The 15,176-nt window shown below is 46.7% G+C and overlaps 1 protein-coding gene across 1 annotated transcript in view; it reads left to right on the top strand.

Moving 5' to 3' along the window:
- Positions 1-5,842, top strand: part of LOC311328880 (acylphosphatase-2-like) — a gene marked incomplete at both ends in the record, with an annotated part of 9,572 nt that extends 3,730 nt beyond the window's left edge. The window contains one exon of the mRNA XM_084461330.1: positions 5,728-5,842. Within this exon, the coding sequence (XP_084317456.1) occupies positions 5,728-5,842 (115 nt within the window). The remainder of the gene's footprint in view (positions 1-5,727) is intronic.
- Between the last annotated feature and the right edge of the window lie 9,334 nt (positions 5,843-15,176).

Below are 15,176 nucleotides of genomic sequence, written 5' to 3'. Positions count from 1 at the left end.
AGGGAGGAGAGAGGAAGAGGATGTTGAGGGAGAAAGACTGAGGGAGGCAAGGACGAGAGAAGGGTGTCAGAGGGAGGACATTAGAGAGCGGTCAAGTCAAACTTGATTTATAAAACAACAGTGGTTGACCAAAGTGCTGTACAGTGGGCTAAAATTCACTAAAACAAAAACAAAAAATACCATGTAATAAATAGCAAATAACAAGAGACAAACAGGAAATACAAACATACAATAGTGGGGTGCTAAGCTCTTGATGTAATGAAGTCCATAGAGAAGAGGTGAGTTTTCAGGAGAGACTTAAAGGCATCCAAAGTCTGGGCAGTTCTAATATGCAGCGGTCAGCTATTCCACAGCTTGGGGCCAGCAACTACAAAAGCTCGGTCACCTCTGTTTTTTAGGGACATCCGGGAGCAGCTGACTGAGGGCGAGTGAGGACATTAGAGAGAGGGAGAGGGAAGAAGTCAAAGAGGGGTTACGGGAGAGAACAGGAAAGAGGGTGACTGAGTCGACAGTGAAAGAAGATGATGGAGGGACCGAGATGAGGATAGAATAAGAACGAGAGAGAGAGAGTGGGGAGGAGGGGGAGGGAGGGTCCACACACACACACACACACACACACACACTAAAGCCCCATCCATCTCTATGGGAATGCCACCACACCCTCTATTCCATTCACAGCAGATCTAACGCTCTACACCCAAATGTTTAGCTATGAGCTCCAACGTGAAGCTACCCCCTATACCCAGATCTAGGATCAGCCTTCCCTGTCCACATCCTAACCTGAACCATGTATGGATGAACGCAACTGCTGACCTAGGATCAGCTCATAGAACAGTTGTTTTCGGAGACGGGCTAGTTAGGTGCCACACCCACCCACCCTTTTGCTGCTCCATTGGAAGGATTCCTGCTCTGGAGCTTTTGGCCAAAGCTGCTTGTTTACGATGTCCTATCTCAGAAGGTAAACATCCGTCAGTGTGGAATCTGCTCTGGTACCATCCTGGAGCTGCCACTGATCGTCTGGTCTCATCCTCTGCCCACACTCTACATTCCACACCCCTCTGAAAACACATTGTACTGCTCCATTGAGGCACACACCCAGCATACACACACACACACACACCAGCATGGATTCATGCGCACACACACACGTGCACACACACACACTGCATCCCCTCTCACCACTTCTCCCTCCCCAGGCCTCCAGGGTTGAGTGTGTGTGGGTTGAGTGGGTTGAGTGTGTGTGTATTGTTTTGCCATTACGGATGTGGCTGTGTTCTCTCTCTCTCTCTGTCTCTCCCTCTCTCTCTTTCTCTCCCTCTCTCTACATTTGTTTTGATGGGTGAATATTAATCTCAGGTTTTAAACACAAGGTGACTTGACAATCTGTAACCCTTATAAATCGTGTAATAAATACAGTAAGTAAATGTTCTATAGGACTCTGGCTTTCATCTGACAGGGAATCATATTAGAGCTGCAGCGCTACTGTTACCTTTCACCACATGCTGTTAGAGGGCCAACCTGATTCATTCAGTCAGGTCCATGGAGCTCACCCAACCTTCCCTTAGATTGACCCTCAGGGACGATGCTGCATGTTCCTCATTAGCTAAGCCCCCCCCCCCCCAGTAGCTCCTACAGCAGTATGTTACTCCCAACAGGCTCAATTCCTTCCTTCATACTCTGGGCTGCTCTTATCTGGCTTCCTTTAGTGTGTTGGAAAAAGGAACTGCCTTTTCCATTGTGGCCCGGTCAGCCTTGTGGTCAGCCTTGTAGAAGTGCTGTCAGCCTCGGTCAGAGAGGAAGGCGAGGAGGAAGAGAGAAAGTGAAGGAGAGAGGTGGGTGGAGCATGGACTCAACACACACACATATACACATGCACGCACACACACACACACACACACATGCACGCACACATACACACATGCACGCACACACATACACATGCACGCACACATGCACGCACACACACACACACACATACACACACGCACACATACAGACACATACACACACACGCGCGCACACACACACTCACACTCACACAGACTTCGCCCTTTCATGACGTTATTAGATCAGCTGAGGTCATGTGCTTTGTCATTGAGTTAATTCACTTAAGGGGGCAGGGCTTCTCTTGAGAGGGCTGACACAAAGTCAAGCCATCAGACGGATAATCTCCAGGGGTGCAGTACAGTCCTATGGTTTAGAACAAGCCAATAGTAATGTGACCCCATAGCCTATAGGGCAGTAGATTTATGCTTGGGGCTGTAGAGATTAAGCACAGAAAGACCACACATAAAAAGTAGTGTAGAAGTATTACCTAGGTTGACAGTAATGGAATGGGTCAGCCTATTGCCATCCTCCTCACACTGTTTTGGGGTTAAATCCTCCATTTTGTGTTATTTGGCATTGGTAAATCAGAGTGGATTAGCACTCTGCTACTTCTAGAAACCTGGCACTAAGCCATGTGATTGCTTCGGTTAAAGCTTCCCCATGCAGGTTATCAGTGGGATACTGACACAGTAGAATACAGTACAAGTACTGTATAGTAAACTAGAGAGCAGAACAAGCAGTAGATGGAGATGTTGCCTCTGTGAAACAGGATGACTCATTACTGTCTTTCTCTCCTCCCCTACACCCTTCCCCCTCTCTTTCTCTCTCTCTCTCTCTCCCTCTCTCTCTCTCTCCTCTCTATCTATCTCTCTCTTATCCTTCAATCTCTTATCATTCATTCTGTCTGTCCAATAATCCATCTTTCACCAACTGCCTCTTTTTATAATCCCTCCCTCTCTCTCTCTATCTCTCTATCCCTCTCTCTATCTCTCCCTCTCTCTATCCCACTCTATCTCTCTCTCTATCTCTCTATCCCTCTCTCTCTCTCTCTCTCTCTCCCTCTCTCTATCCCACTCTCTCTCTCTCTCTCTCTCTCTCTCTCTCTCTCTATCCCCCCCCTCTCTCTCTATATCTCTATCCCTCTCTCTCTCTCTCTCTCTCTCTCTCTCTCTCTATCCCACTCTCTCTCTTTCCCTCCCTCCCTCTCTATCTCTCTATCCCTCTCTCTCTCTCTCTCTCTCTCTCTATCCCTCTCTCTCTATCCCTCTCTCTCTCTCTCTCTCTCTCTCTCTCTCTCTATCCCTCTCTCCCGGGCAGTTATCAGTCAGTTGTGTGGCATGCGATGGGATATCCAGCCCTTCTCTGGCCCCTGCCTGTTCCTGTCCCCCAATCAGCTGAGCTCCCACTGGGCCCCAGCCAGTCGCCCCAGAGAGGCCGCGCGGCTGGGCTTGATCCTCTGCAATCTCCACTAATCTACACGCACCAGGATGATAATAGTCCTGCCAAACTATAATAATCATCATCACATATACAGCAGAGGAAGCCGGCAGAGTGACCCGAACCACAGAGACAGGCAGAAGGCTAACCTGTCGTCTATACTGGGGGGTGACTGATTGACAGTGGTATGATCCACTTCTGAAGGAGTGTATAAATTAAATAAATGAACATGCAAAAAAGAGGAAAGGAGATTAAAGAATTGAATTGAATAGAATAGTGCAGCTCGTTGCCGCGGTGGTCATTCAGTGATCATTCAGTAATTGCTATTATAGTAAGTTGCCTTGGATAAAAGCGTCAGCTAAATGACTGTAATGTTAACGTAATGTAATATTCCAGCTTCATTTGAGTCACTCAATGTCATCCAGGTCAATCCTGTAGATTATGTTACACATTCTACAGTACCTGCCAGTCATTCATCGTGTTGAACACTCACAAATAGACGCCACTAGATGCCAGTCAGGGTACTGGAAAGGGTGCAGAGGAGAAAGTGCCTCCACTCTATTGTACCTATGCTAACTATGGCTGGTTTGAACAGCTAGCTTGCTAGGCTAGGCTAGCTCAGGCTACAGCTACTTGCCACAGTTCATTTTCCCATTGCCAAGTACATTTTGTTTTATACATTAAAAAAGACTATGCTTGGTGTCTCGGTAAAAGTAGTTCAACTCAGGGGGCCGTGTACTTTCATTCACAGAGTTCAGAGCTTGAGGTGCTTAGTAGCTCTTTTGGTGCTTAAATTAAATGTTAAGACTCATACAGTAGATTAGTATCAAGGTTAGGTGCTTTGTGGGTACAATTATCATTAGTTATATGTTTACAGTATGTGTATATATATATATATATATATATATATATATATATATATATATATACAGGACATATATATTATATTTCACAACATAGATCAGATTAAAGCTCAATGAGATAACTTTTTTATAGTTCAATATTCACCTTTACTTGCTACTAGTTTATGAATTGTCCTTAGCAAGACCCCAACAATCATTTCATGACATGAGACTGCATGAGACCCTGTGAATTTACTATTTTAGAATTTCAGTGTACTGGCTAGTATACTGGCAGGTATTTTGTGGTGGAAACAGAAGTGACACGTTTTGCGTGTCACAATATCAGGAAGACAACAAACACTTTGCCCCGTGAAACGAAATGTACATGCACATAAAATAAAGAAAACCGGTATTTACCTGCATTGAAGCCATCCTTCCAGAAAGTAGCTACAATCTTCCAATCCAGTCTGCGGGTGGGGGACTACATGTTTACTGTGCTGTTGTTTGTAGTTCCTCCATCTTAAGAGGTGAAGGTTATGTTCTTTTTTAAAGGTTTATAGGAAATTCAGATTTATCTGCTTTATTAGAGATCGACAGGAAAGGTGGGAGAGAGAGAATACGGACATGGCAGCACGTGGCCCGGATTCAAACCCCCGGCCGCTAGCCTTGTGGTATGCGCCTTAGCCCAATGAGCTGACATTCTAGAGAACATTGGTGCCCACAGCTGAGTGAGCTGATAGACCAGTGTTGCAGTGTGACATACTGCGTATGTTTTACTATGTGCTCTTTGTGTGTTATTATTGTTTGACTTGTTCAGCACTTTGGTCAACTTTGTTGTTTTTAAATGTGCTCTACAAATAAAGTGGTATGGTATGGTATGCAAGGTGACAGCAGATGTAGAGCTGTTGAGCGACCAATTTGTCCCCAATGGCATTTCACACATTGTTCATTTTATTTTTGTCCAACTCTAGATAATATGGTGGTAGGCATTTACAATGTTAGAGGATTTCTTGTTTTGGAGAGTCTGTTCCTCCTGAGAGAGCTTTAGTCTGAGGTACAGTAGCTGTTCCTAGTGAGAGAGAGAGAGAGAGAGAGAGAGAGAGAGAATTGGGTCTCATGAGGGATCTGCTGTACTCTATTGCAAGGTTCTCCTTTGCTCTGCTCCTCCGCATGTTAAAAGTTTAATTTTAGCTCAGAAATGTATTTTCCCAAGCCCCAGTCCAGATGCTGCAATGTTTTTTTTAAACCCAATTTGAACCTCTGGTTAACTTGGTTAAGTGTGTGTTTTGAGAAGGGAGAGAGAGGGATAGAAAGGGTGTGTGTGCATGTGTGCGCGCATGCGCGCGTGCGTGCATGTGTGTGTCTGTGTGTGTGTGTGTGTGTGTGTATGTGTGTGTGAGAGAGAGAGAGGAAGGTGGCCAACGAGGAACATAGTGGCCAACTAAGAGACAACGTACACAGTCCTTCATCCTTTATAGAAACATCAGCAACAAATTAGCTATTAGCATGGGAAAGGGAAGCTGTATGACGGCCAACATAACAACCCCTCCTCCTTCTCTCTCTCCCTCCATCTCTCTCTCTCCTCTCCATCTCTGTCTCCCCCTCCTCCCTGTCTGCTCAGGAAGGTGTGGTTGAGTAAGAAGGGCAGTCCCTCTTGTCGTATCAGCCGCGCCTCCTTCACCAATGAGAGAGTCATCGAAAAGCTGGAACTGTCCGGGTTCAGGACCCGCTTCTGAGGAACCCCCCTCAACCCGCCCTGGGACCTGGACTGCTAGAACCAACCCCCTGCCACTGGGCTGCTGCCTCAACTTGTTTTTAACAGTGTGAAGAATTGTCTCTGCTATACATCATATGTGTGTCTGTATGGAGCTTTTCCATTGCAACACCTTCTTGTAACCGAAGGGGATGATGATAGAAGGGGATGATGATAAATCTGCTATAAAACAAATGTACTGCGAACTAGCTAAACATTTTTTTGGGGGGTTGATAACATCTCTTAGTAATCACACCATATCAAACCATTTTGAAGTGAGGCTTTGTGTGAAGTTCTTTGTATGTAAACCTCATTCAAATGCTGGTTTCTCTCCTCCCTCTCTGAGCATTCTGAATGCTGGACTCATCGAGGCAGAGGGATGTCTATTGTTCAGCTAGTCTGCTCTATTCAGACCTCGCATGCTTTAAGTCCCAGAATTCAATAACATGAATAAATAACACTGACAAGGTTTTCGGATTCCTTTTGTCATCAGAATTGTCACTTTCGTTGAGCAAGAGTGGAAGGAAGGTCTGAGAATTCACAAACAGTCCCAGTGTTTAGAGAATATGTCTTAGAATGATGAAATCCAGCTCCCTACTTTTCTCTCCCCCAAGAAAGAACTTGCTCACTGCTTTCCCTCTTGGACTAAATGAAAGTATAGGATTGAGCTTAAACAATGTGTCGAAACTCCACTTTGAACTTTCAACTCACTGTTGAAGTGAATGTGTGCCTGTACACTCTTTGGGGAATAGGGACAGGAACAGTAATTCACACCTTCTTGGTGGGTCTTGTCCAGAAACACCTCTGTTCCATGGAATAATTAATAATATTAATTAATAATAATTACTGGACCTCGAGGGTCTTTATTTGCCACACGTGACACACGCAAACACACATGAGTGAGCAGCGACACACACACATCTTCAGTGGTCACCGGTGGAATTTGTCCTTCTCATTTATCCCATCCGGGCTGTCCTCCTCCAGGGGCAGCAAGGAGCAGTGGGCAGCCCTCATCAGTGGGGGACCAAGGGGACCAAGTCCAAGTGCTCAGTCCATGGTCAGGACTGAAGGGCATCTCTTCTTCTGCATGTCTTTATATTGAGTTTCTTGGAAGGAGACCCTTGTGAACACAGGGAGAACATGCAAACTACCCTACCTAAGTACCTGACAACCCTGGGGAGAAAATCCCCAGTGCCGACATCACCCCAAGCGGGAATCGAACCCAGGACCTTCTTGCTGTGAGGCGACCTGAACCAACAACCCTCTCACTAACCCCTCTCTAACCCTCTTTCATTCTAACCCCAAGCCAACTATCTCACCCCTCAGGCCCCGCCCCCACCTGTGTATGACATAATTCATTCAGGCCTAGGTTGGCTGGTTACCCAGCATGCAGTGCGGTGATAAATCCCTCTGGGGAGAGAATACAGTAGGAGCAGAATCCTCTTATGTGACAGACACACCTGATTAAAACCAGAGGAGCTTAAGGTGCACTTCACTCACCTGAGGTACACCTAGGAGCACACACACAACTCTAAGGATAGGGAATACACACACAGATGCAGTGTGCTAAATATGTAACAAGTATGTCTCTCTGTGTGGCCTTCTGGCTGAATGAATCAAGAGAAATCCATGATATAAAACCATGAGAATGGTGGCACCCCACAATAAAAATAAAAAAAAGACCATAAAGGGGAATGTAACCTAATTTATATTACTTTTTAATGTATGAAGTACTTTCATGGAGTGCCATTGTTTCATATCATGGTTTGTTCTTGACTCACATCACACAGCTCTGAGGATAGATATTGGGAATATACATTCTGCATGGAGTATACAGCTCTGTTCCGGGAAACGCATCTGGTCCGGAGAGGGCCCTTGCACACGGAGAGAGATGCTGTAACCTGTACGAGTTGCTCTTTCAACAGCCTTGCTGAGCCTCTAGCACTGCTAGACAATAGGTTTACGTCTGAAGCCTCAGGTGTGGTAAGGCTTCTGGTTCCCTGGCTCATGATCAAAGTGCCCCATACAGCTTCGTGAGGATTGTTCCCATGGGCTTAGATGATTGGTTGAAAAACCTTTTAGTCCACAGGCTTTCCCTACCCACCCCTGTCACACCCTGCAGACACGATCCTAGGTTGCAGAGATCATTGGTCCACTTAAAGTGACCGGCTAGAAGAGTAATCCCATTTCCTGACGTCCAGCTCTACGCTAACTGATTTATATTCTATGCAAGTAAATGGTAAATGGACTGCACTTATATAGCGCTTTTTCACCTTATCGGCACTCAAAGCGCTTTACAATGGCCTCTCATTCACCCATTCACACACACATTCACACACAAATGGCGGTAGCTGCCATGCAACGTGCTAACCTGCTCATTGGGAGCAATTACTACACAATAGACAGTTGCTCAGGAGGTAGAGCGGGTCGTCCAATGATCGTAGGGTCGGCGGTTCCAATCCCGGCTCCTCCTGTCATGTCCTTGGGCAAGACGAAACCCCCGATTGCTCCCAATGAGCAGGTTAGCATCTTGCATCTTGTGTGATGTGTGTGTGCATGGGTGAATGAGAGGCCATTGTAAAGTGCTTTGGATAAAAGCACTATATACAGTAAGTGCAGTCCATTTACCATTGACCACCCATTTGATTGGGCAGCACACTGCCACAAAACACAAAACTGGCCCTAACTTGGAACCCACAAGGCAGATGCAGAAGAGGAAGACCTCAAACCACCTGGAGACCAAGCATGGAGCACGACAAGACGGCAGGGGGACTGACAAGGCCGCGCCTGGAGAGGACGACTCAAGACAGGAAGGGGTAGACGCCATTCATCACCTTCATTCTGTAAACAACACCAAGCCCTGTCAGACAACCACACAGCACGCTTCCACACATTTTCCCATTGCGAGTACACGCGGGCCGATTTTGTGCCCTTGCGTTGCATTCTCGCGCAGGGTATGCACCAGGCTGGGATTGGGTCAGAGAGACCAAGAGTTGCCATGACGCCCAGCCCCTGGGAGCGTCCTCCTCCTTTGTGGCGGGCCGTCTAATTGGACTCTGCCAAGAGAAGAGGCCCTTGTGATTGGTGGCAGACAGAAGTTGGGGGTCTACCTTAACGTCCCCCCAGTGAATAGGACATGCTCGACTGGAGACCCATTCATCTAGGCCCCGATCTGCTACCGTTACGTAACCTGGCTGTGTGATTGCATACACACACACACACACACACACACACACACACACACACATACACACACACACACTAATCCTCCCACCCCTCCTCAAGTCTTTTGTGTCTGTAGTGTGGCATTTAGAACAGTCATGGGGTTTCCAAGACGATGAGTGGCCTATCATTGATTGGGCGTCCTGTGTGTTGTAAATGTATGTTGTTGTGCTGTGAAGGTCAAGGCTGTGTTGTAACTGTGTGTTGTTGTGCCGTGATGGTCAAGGCTGTGTTGTAACTGTGTGTTGTTGTGCTGTGATGGTCAAGGCTGTGTTGTAACTGTGTGTTGTTGTGCCGTGATGGTCAAGGCTGTGTTGTAACTGTGCGTTGTTATGCCGTGATGGTCAAGGCTGTGTTGTAACTGTGTGTTGTTGTGCCGTGATGGTCAAGGCTGTGTTGTAACTGTGTGTTGTTGTGCCGTGATGGTCAAGGCTGTGTTGTAACTGTGTGTTGTTGTGCCGTGATGGTCAAGGCTGTGTTGTAACTGTGTGTTGTTATGCCGTGATGGTCAAGGCTGTGTTGTAACTGTGTGTTGTTGTGCCGTGATGGTCAAGGCTGTGTTGTAACTGTGCGTTGTTATGCCGTGATGGTCAAGGCTGTGTTGTAACTGTGTGTTGTTGTGCCGTGATGGTCAAGGCTGTGTTGTAACTGTGTGTTGTTGTGCCGTGATGGTCAAGGCTGTGTTGTAACTGTGTGTTGTTGTGCCGTGATGGTCAAGGCTGTGTTGTAACTGTGTGTTGTTGTGCCGTGATGGTCAAGGCTGTGTTGTAACTGTGTGTTGTTGTGCCGTGATGGTCAAGGCTGTGTTGTAACTGTGTGTTGTTATGCCGTGATGGTCAAGGCTGTGTTGTAACTGTGTGTTGTTGTGCCGTGATGGTCAAGGCTGTGTTGTAACTGTGTGTTGTTGTGCCGTGATGGTCAAGGCTGTGTTGTAACTGTGTGTTGTTGTGCTGTGATGGTTAAGGCTGTCTGGTAACTGTGTGTTGTGGTGCTGTGAAGGTCAAGGGTGGGCGGTCATGGGATAATCACAGGCTGGACAGCAGCACGGAACAAGGCCCTGGGGGAAATTGTGGAGGGCTGTCCATCACTGATAGGAGAAAAGGGCACATTACTGCTGGGTGTCCTAGCCACCCACGCACACACACACACACACACACACACACACACACACACACACACACACACACAGTATAAGCATGTACACATTTGAGCACACAGACAGACACACACACGAACAGCACAAAGATGAACTTTCGTCACACCTGATATTGTAATTCACGTTCAGAAAGATAGTCCTAGTTTCTACTGATAATGTTTCTGTGTCACTATTCCAAGTTGGGGATTCCACTCTCCATCCGATGGCCTCTGGCAGGACACCATTCTCAGGCGGAAAAGAAAGAGAAAGATGGGGATGGGGGGTGGTGAAGAAAAGAGAAAGAGTGAACGAGTGAGCTATCGGAGAGAGAGAGAGAGAGAGAGAGAGAGAGAGAGAGAGAAAGAGAGAGGGGCAGAGCAGTACTCCAAGCCCACCCACTCCCCTCACTTGGCGTTGCACAGCGGCTTGAATCCGACGTACTATGGTCGCCCCCTCCTCCTCCTCCTCTTCCTCCTCCTCCTCTTCCTCCTCCTCCTCTTCACACAGCAACCAGCCCAGCAACTCGCAGCCGTGGCCATGGTAACCACACATAGTGGAGGGTCTGGAAAGCAATAGAAGGACAACTGGTGCATTTTCTGTGTTTCTCACACACAAAGGATCCTCTCAGCCAGCAGCCCTGCTGTATGTCTGGGGCCGCACAAGGCATGACTCTAGAAGAATCTAGAAATGTCCCTTTTGCCCGAAAAACACTGAGTTGACCTCAGACAGTCCGATGACACTCGTTACTGTCACACGCTTCCCAAAACAAACCCAGAGCTTCATCATTGCTTCCCTCTGGAAAATGAGTGTGAATATGGGGAATAAACAGTATTTTTTATTTTTAGTTAACTCCCCCCGACCCTTTTCTGTTGGCGTTGTGTTGCCTCTGCGTATGAAATATGCTATAATGTGCTAAAGAAAGTTTGATTTCTTTTATCGTGGCAGCTAAAGGAGGTGTTAGAGCCAGGTAGAGCACCACTGAGTCCTCCTCTGCACGGCCCCACCATCATCGCCCTCACACACTCGGCACCGAATGACGGTAATTATCATCAGCGGTGTCTCTGCACTCTCCACTTCTCCACACATTTCAATACAGCGGAGGCGGACCTCGCCGCCAACGCACACCACTTCGCCTGAGAACAGTGTGTGTCTGTGTGTGTGTGTTGAGAGGCAACGGTTGCCAGGCAACGTGTCAAGGGCTGGCTGACTTTATCGTATCAGAAGAGTTCAGATTCACACTGATCTGACTGAGATGGAGAAGGAAGGCTTTTTATAGTCAAGTGGAAAGAAAGAATACATAGATACATTCTACTTTGCAATGTGTGTATTGTATGTTAAACTACACGTTTGAATGGCTCTCTGATCCAATACTGCTCAAATCAAGTCAGGGAAGAATTTCTATAATCTAACTACGTTTTAGGATGTACAGTAGGATAATAATAAAGGGCTTTATTCACTCTCAGTTGTGTGTGCACTATGAGTGAAATGTCATGTCTTGTAAGTAGTACAAATCAGTTCAATTCATTTATCTATTGAATGTCTTTCACTGATTGGTGGTCACTAATTAATGGGTAGGGCAGACAAAGTATAAATAGCCACCAGGAAAGCTGCAATGTACTGTATAACACACTGAAGAAAGCCTAGAGCAGAAACATTTGTTTATTTCAATCTCCCCTGTACTTTGTGAAACTTTTATAAATCATGGATTAAAACCACAAGCAGAGAACTTTTCAAGTCTCTTTTTTGTCTCCTGTTTGAGTTGTGACCCTACTGCTCCTTTAGTGCAAAACTTTAACAATTGTTCCCCCTGGGTGGGTATAGGAATATGACCTTTCACCTTGTCTCAGTCTCTCATTCTAAAACAAATATGTCCGTGCCTGTTGAGTATGGGGTCCGGTGTCTGCATGAAAATCCTCCCCTGTGTCATCACGAAAGTGTGTGTGCGAGTTTGTGTGTGTGTGTGTGTGCGTGTGTGATGGGATGCAGGCTAGGCCTCCCTAAGCTGACCAGATCCTATTCAGCCAGGGGGAATGCTTGGTCGCAGCTCTCAAGGTCAGCCAGAAAAGTTCACTTGAGACAGGCCGCAGCCTGACTGAGATTTCTAAATACATTCAGACCCACAAGGTGCTTTAGTTTCTCCTTCCGCATTAGGTAGTGCCTGTTGGTGCTTTCCGCTGACCGTAGCAGAGAGAACAGTCCATTGCCTGGGTGGCTGGTGTCTCTCAAGATCCTGTTGGCCTTGGTCTTGCATCGGCTCTTGAACCACTCACATATGAGAGTGCAAACTGAGCTCAGCCACTACACTGCTGAGGGAACAGCTGTTCTAGAACATCAGAAAGTGTGTGCTGAAAACAAAAGGCTCAAGTCACAAAAAGAGCTCTGATGAAAATGAATTACTTCGCCTATTTCATCCTTATTTCAATACGCGTTTCGACTACTGATTTAGTCCTACGTGATTCTCACGCCCATGAGGATTTTGATGAAGTGCGAGCTTAGCCCTGCCAGCACAGAAACCACTCAGAGTCCGAGAGCTTGGGAGGAGAGAGAGACCAGGAGAGAGAGACCAGGGTTGATTTCTCCGCCCCTTGTGGAGGCTGTGCTGCAGTTGGTGCTGTAGCAGCAGAGCGTAGGGGGAGGATAGAAAGAGCTCTCGTCCAGGCCAGCGGGATCCGTTTTTTTTCCCATTTCATCGTGCAGTTTGGGGCTTCTTGCTGCTTGCAGGCTCCTCGACGGCGAAGTTCACTGCGAATCGTGCAGTAGGTAAGTTTGGGCGTATTATATAAAAGAAAAGCTTGGTCATAATATGCCGCAAAAATCTTTTTTCATTCGTGCGACTGGAAAGGGCAGCTGTGAACACAGGCTGTTGCTACTTAAATGTGTAGCCAATGTAGCCTATCCAGTTCAGCATCAGCGACTATGGGAGATTTGGAAGCGGGGAAATTATGTTTCTTTGATATTTCAGGTTACATTGGCCTATACCAAATCCTGGTTTCAGTCAATTAATTTAAGAGACTGTTTTGGGGTGTCTCGCTCGGACCCCCGTATAAGTTGTTTGCTCAGATTCCGGTAGGCTATTTTATTTGTTTGTGTGCGGCATTTTCTCACTAATGCTCTCACATTTTCATTTATCAGCTCTGGTCCTAATAGGGCTATTAGCCTAATGGGATATTTTTATAGCAAGGTTGTTCAGATAACGGTTGGTGCATGCGTGCCTAGTCTATTCATTGAGTAGATCCAGGCGTGGTCGCCTAGCCCTGAACTCAGATAACGTTGCTGATTGTGCCAAAATGATGGGAATAGAGAAGCTGAAACAATCGTTAATAGGCTCTTGTTGTTGGGTCATGGCGTTGGTTTGGCGCTTTTCCAGTCAACAAGCGCGTGCCTTTTACCTTTTTTTATTTCATTTGTAACCTTTTGCAATTATGTAGGCCTAATCAAAAACGACTCTATGTAGGTTGGGAGGTAGGCTAGTAAGGGGTCTGTCTCTAGGCTATTCCCCCGCTGTGTGTGTGGGCCCTATAGCCCTTTGATGTTGCGACGTATTGAAAACATTCGGCGGCGTCACGACGACCATTTGTGGCCATGATGACAGAAATCACACCCGATGTCAAACAGACCCTCTTGATGCCGACCCCCTCCTCCCCAAGTGTTGGAATGAGTGCAATTGCTGATTGACCTTTGATTAGGACGATGATGTCTGTGGTCTGATCCATGTGTGCTGTCGTGATGCAGAGCGCTCGCTCCTTCATTACTTCGTTGCAGCATCTGATTCTGAGCAAGCAGGCCTTTGTTTTCTATATTCATCTGGTTTATCACGCTGTTTCACAATCTACGCTGTTAGAAGATCACGGAGACGCCAAGATAAAACTGTCTACAAACAGTAGCCTATTTGGATTCATGCAGTCTAGTCATGGTCTCAGTCATCCTGCTCTGTGTTAGTCCTCTACCAAGTAGGCTAGCCTAGGGCCTGGTGAAATACAACTGCACTTCCAGTTTTGCTTACAAACCTTTACCGAATATATTCCCAATTAGCAGTTAGGTCTACTTAGATCTGTGTTAACCTGATTTAGCCTGATTTGGGTAAAAGTAGGCTACTTCATTGTATTTGTTGATTGCCCCTCCAAACATTTAAGCAATATGTTTTGTTTTTCAGTACCAGAGTATGTCTTCCTCTCCCTGCTTATCTCCTCCATACCTTCTGTTTCTCAGCTGGTTGTGAGAAGAGCCTGTGTGTGTGTGTGTGTGTGCATGTGCGTCGCTCCAGTAATGAGTGCAGGTAGAGTGATGTTGACTTATGTTTCTCAGGGGGAATCTCTCTGTGCCAGCGCCTTGTTGTCTGGTGGGAGACGGGGATATTTGCTGAGGGAGGAACAGATCTTATTGTCTACCCTGCGCAGAGGAACGGCCATTGTGCTACAGGTGGAGAGAAGGAAAAACAAGCAGACACACAGAGAGGGAGCGGGCTAGCAGACAGAGAAAGCAGGCGGACAGGGTGATATGCTGGTAGAGAGACATGGATGGATAGACGGACAGCAGGACAGACAGACAGGCAGCTAGGTGGGCAGAGAGACAGTTGGGAAGAGTAAGAATAAAGGGCAGAAAGACAGACGGGAAGATAGGAGCGAGAGACAGGGGCAGGTGGGGTGTATTTTCAGGAATGAGGCCAGCTGAGCAGGAACCTGTTCTGTCCTCCATCTCCCTCACTTCCTCTTCTCCCCGCCCTCAGAGAAGGGATTGAACCTGATGTATTTCTGTGTATCCTCATACTGTACGCTTTGTTGCTTTATGAGGTTAATCAGGAAAAGGCTTTCTTGGCTATAAGGTGTCTTATACGATATGCACACACACTGTGCCATGGAGGATCAGTATTTATACTGGTAATACACAGACTAAGTTCTCTCCTTTTGGGGGAGATGCTAAAGGAAGCTAAAGGAAGCTGGCTAAGGTCACTACCTGGTTG

The sequence above is a fragment of the Borostomias antarcticus genome (assembly GCF_949987555.1).
Source record: "Borostomias antarcticus genome assembly, chromosome: 2".
NCBI lineage: Eukaryota > Metazoa > Chordata > Actinopteri > Stomiiformes > Stomiidae > Borostomias > Borostomias antarcticus.
Note: the sequence above shows the minus strand (reverse complement) of the source record. Positions and strands in the feature narration are given on the sequence as shown.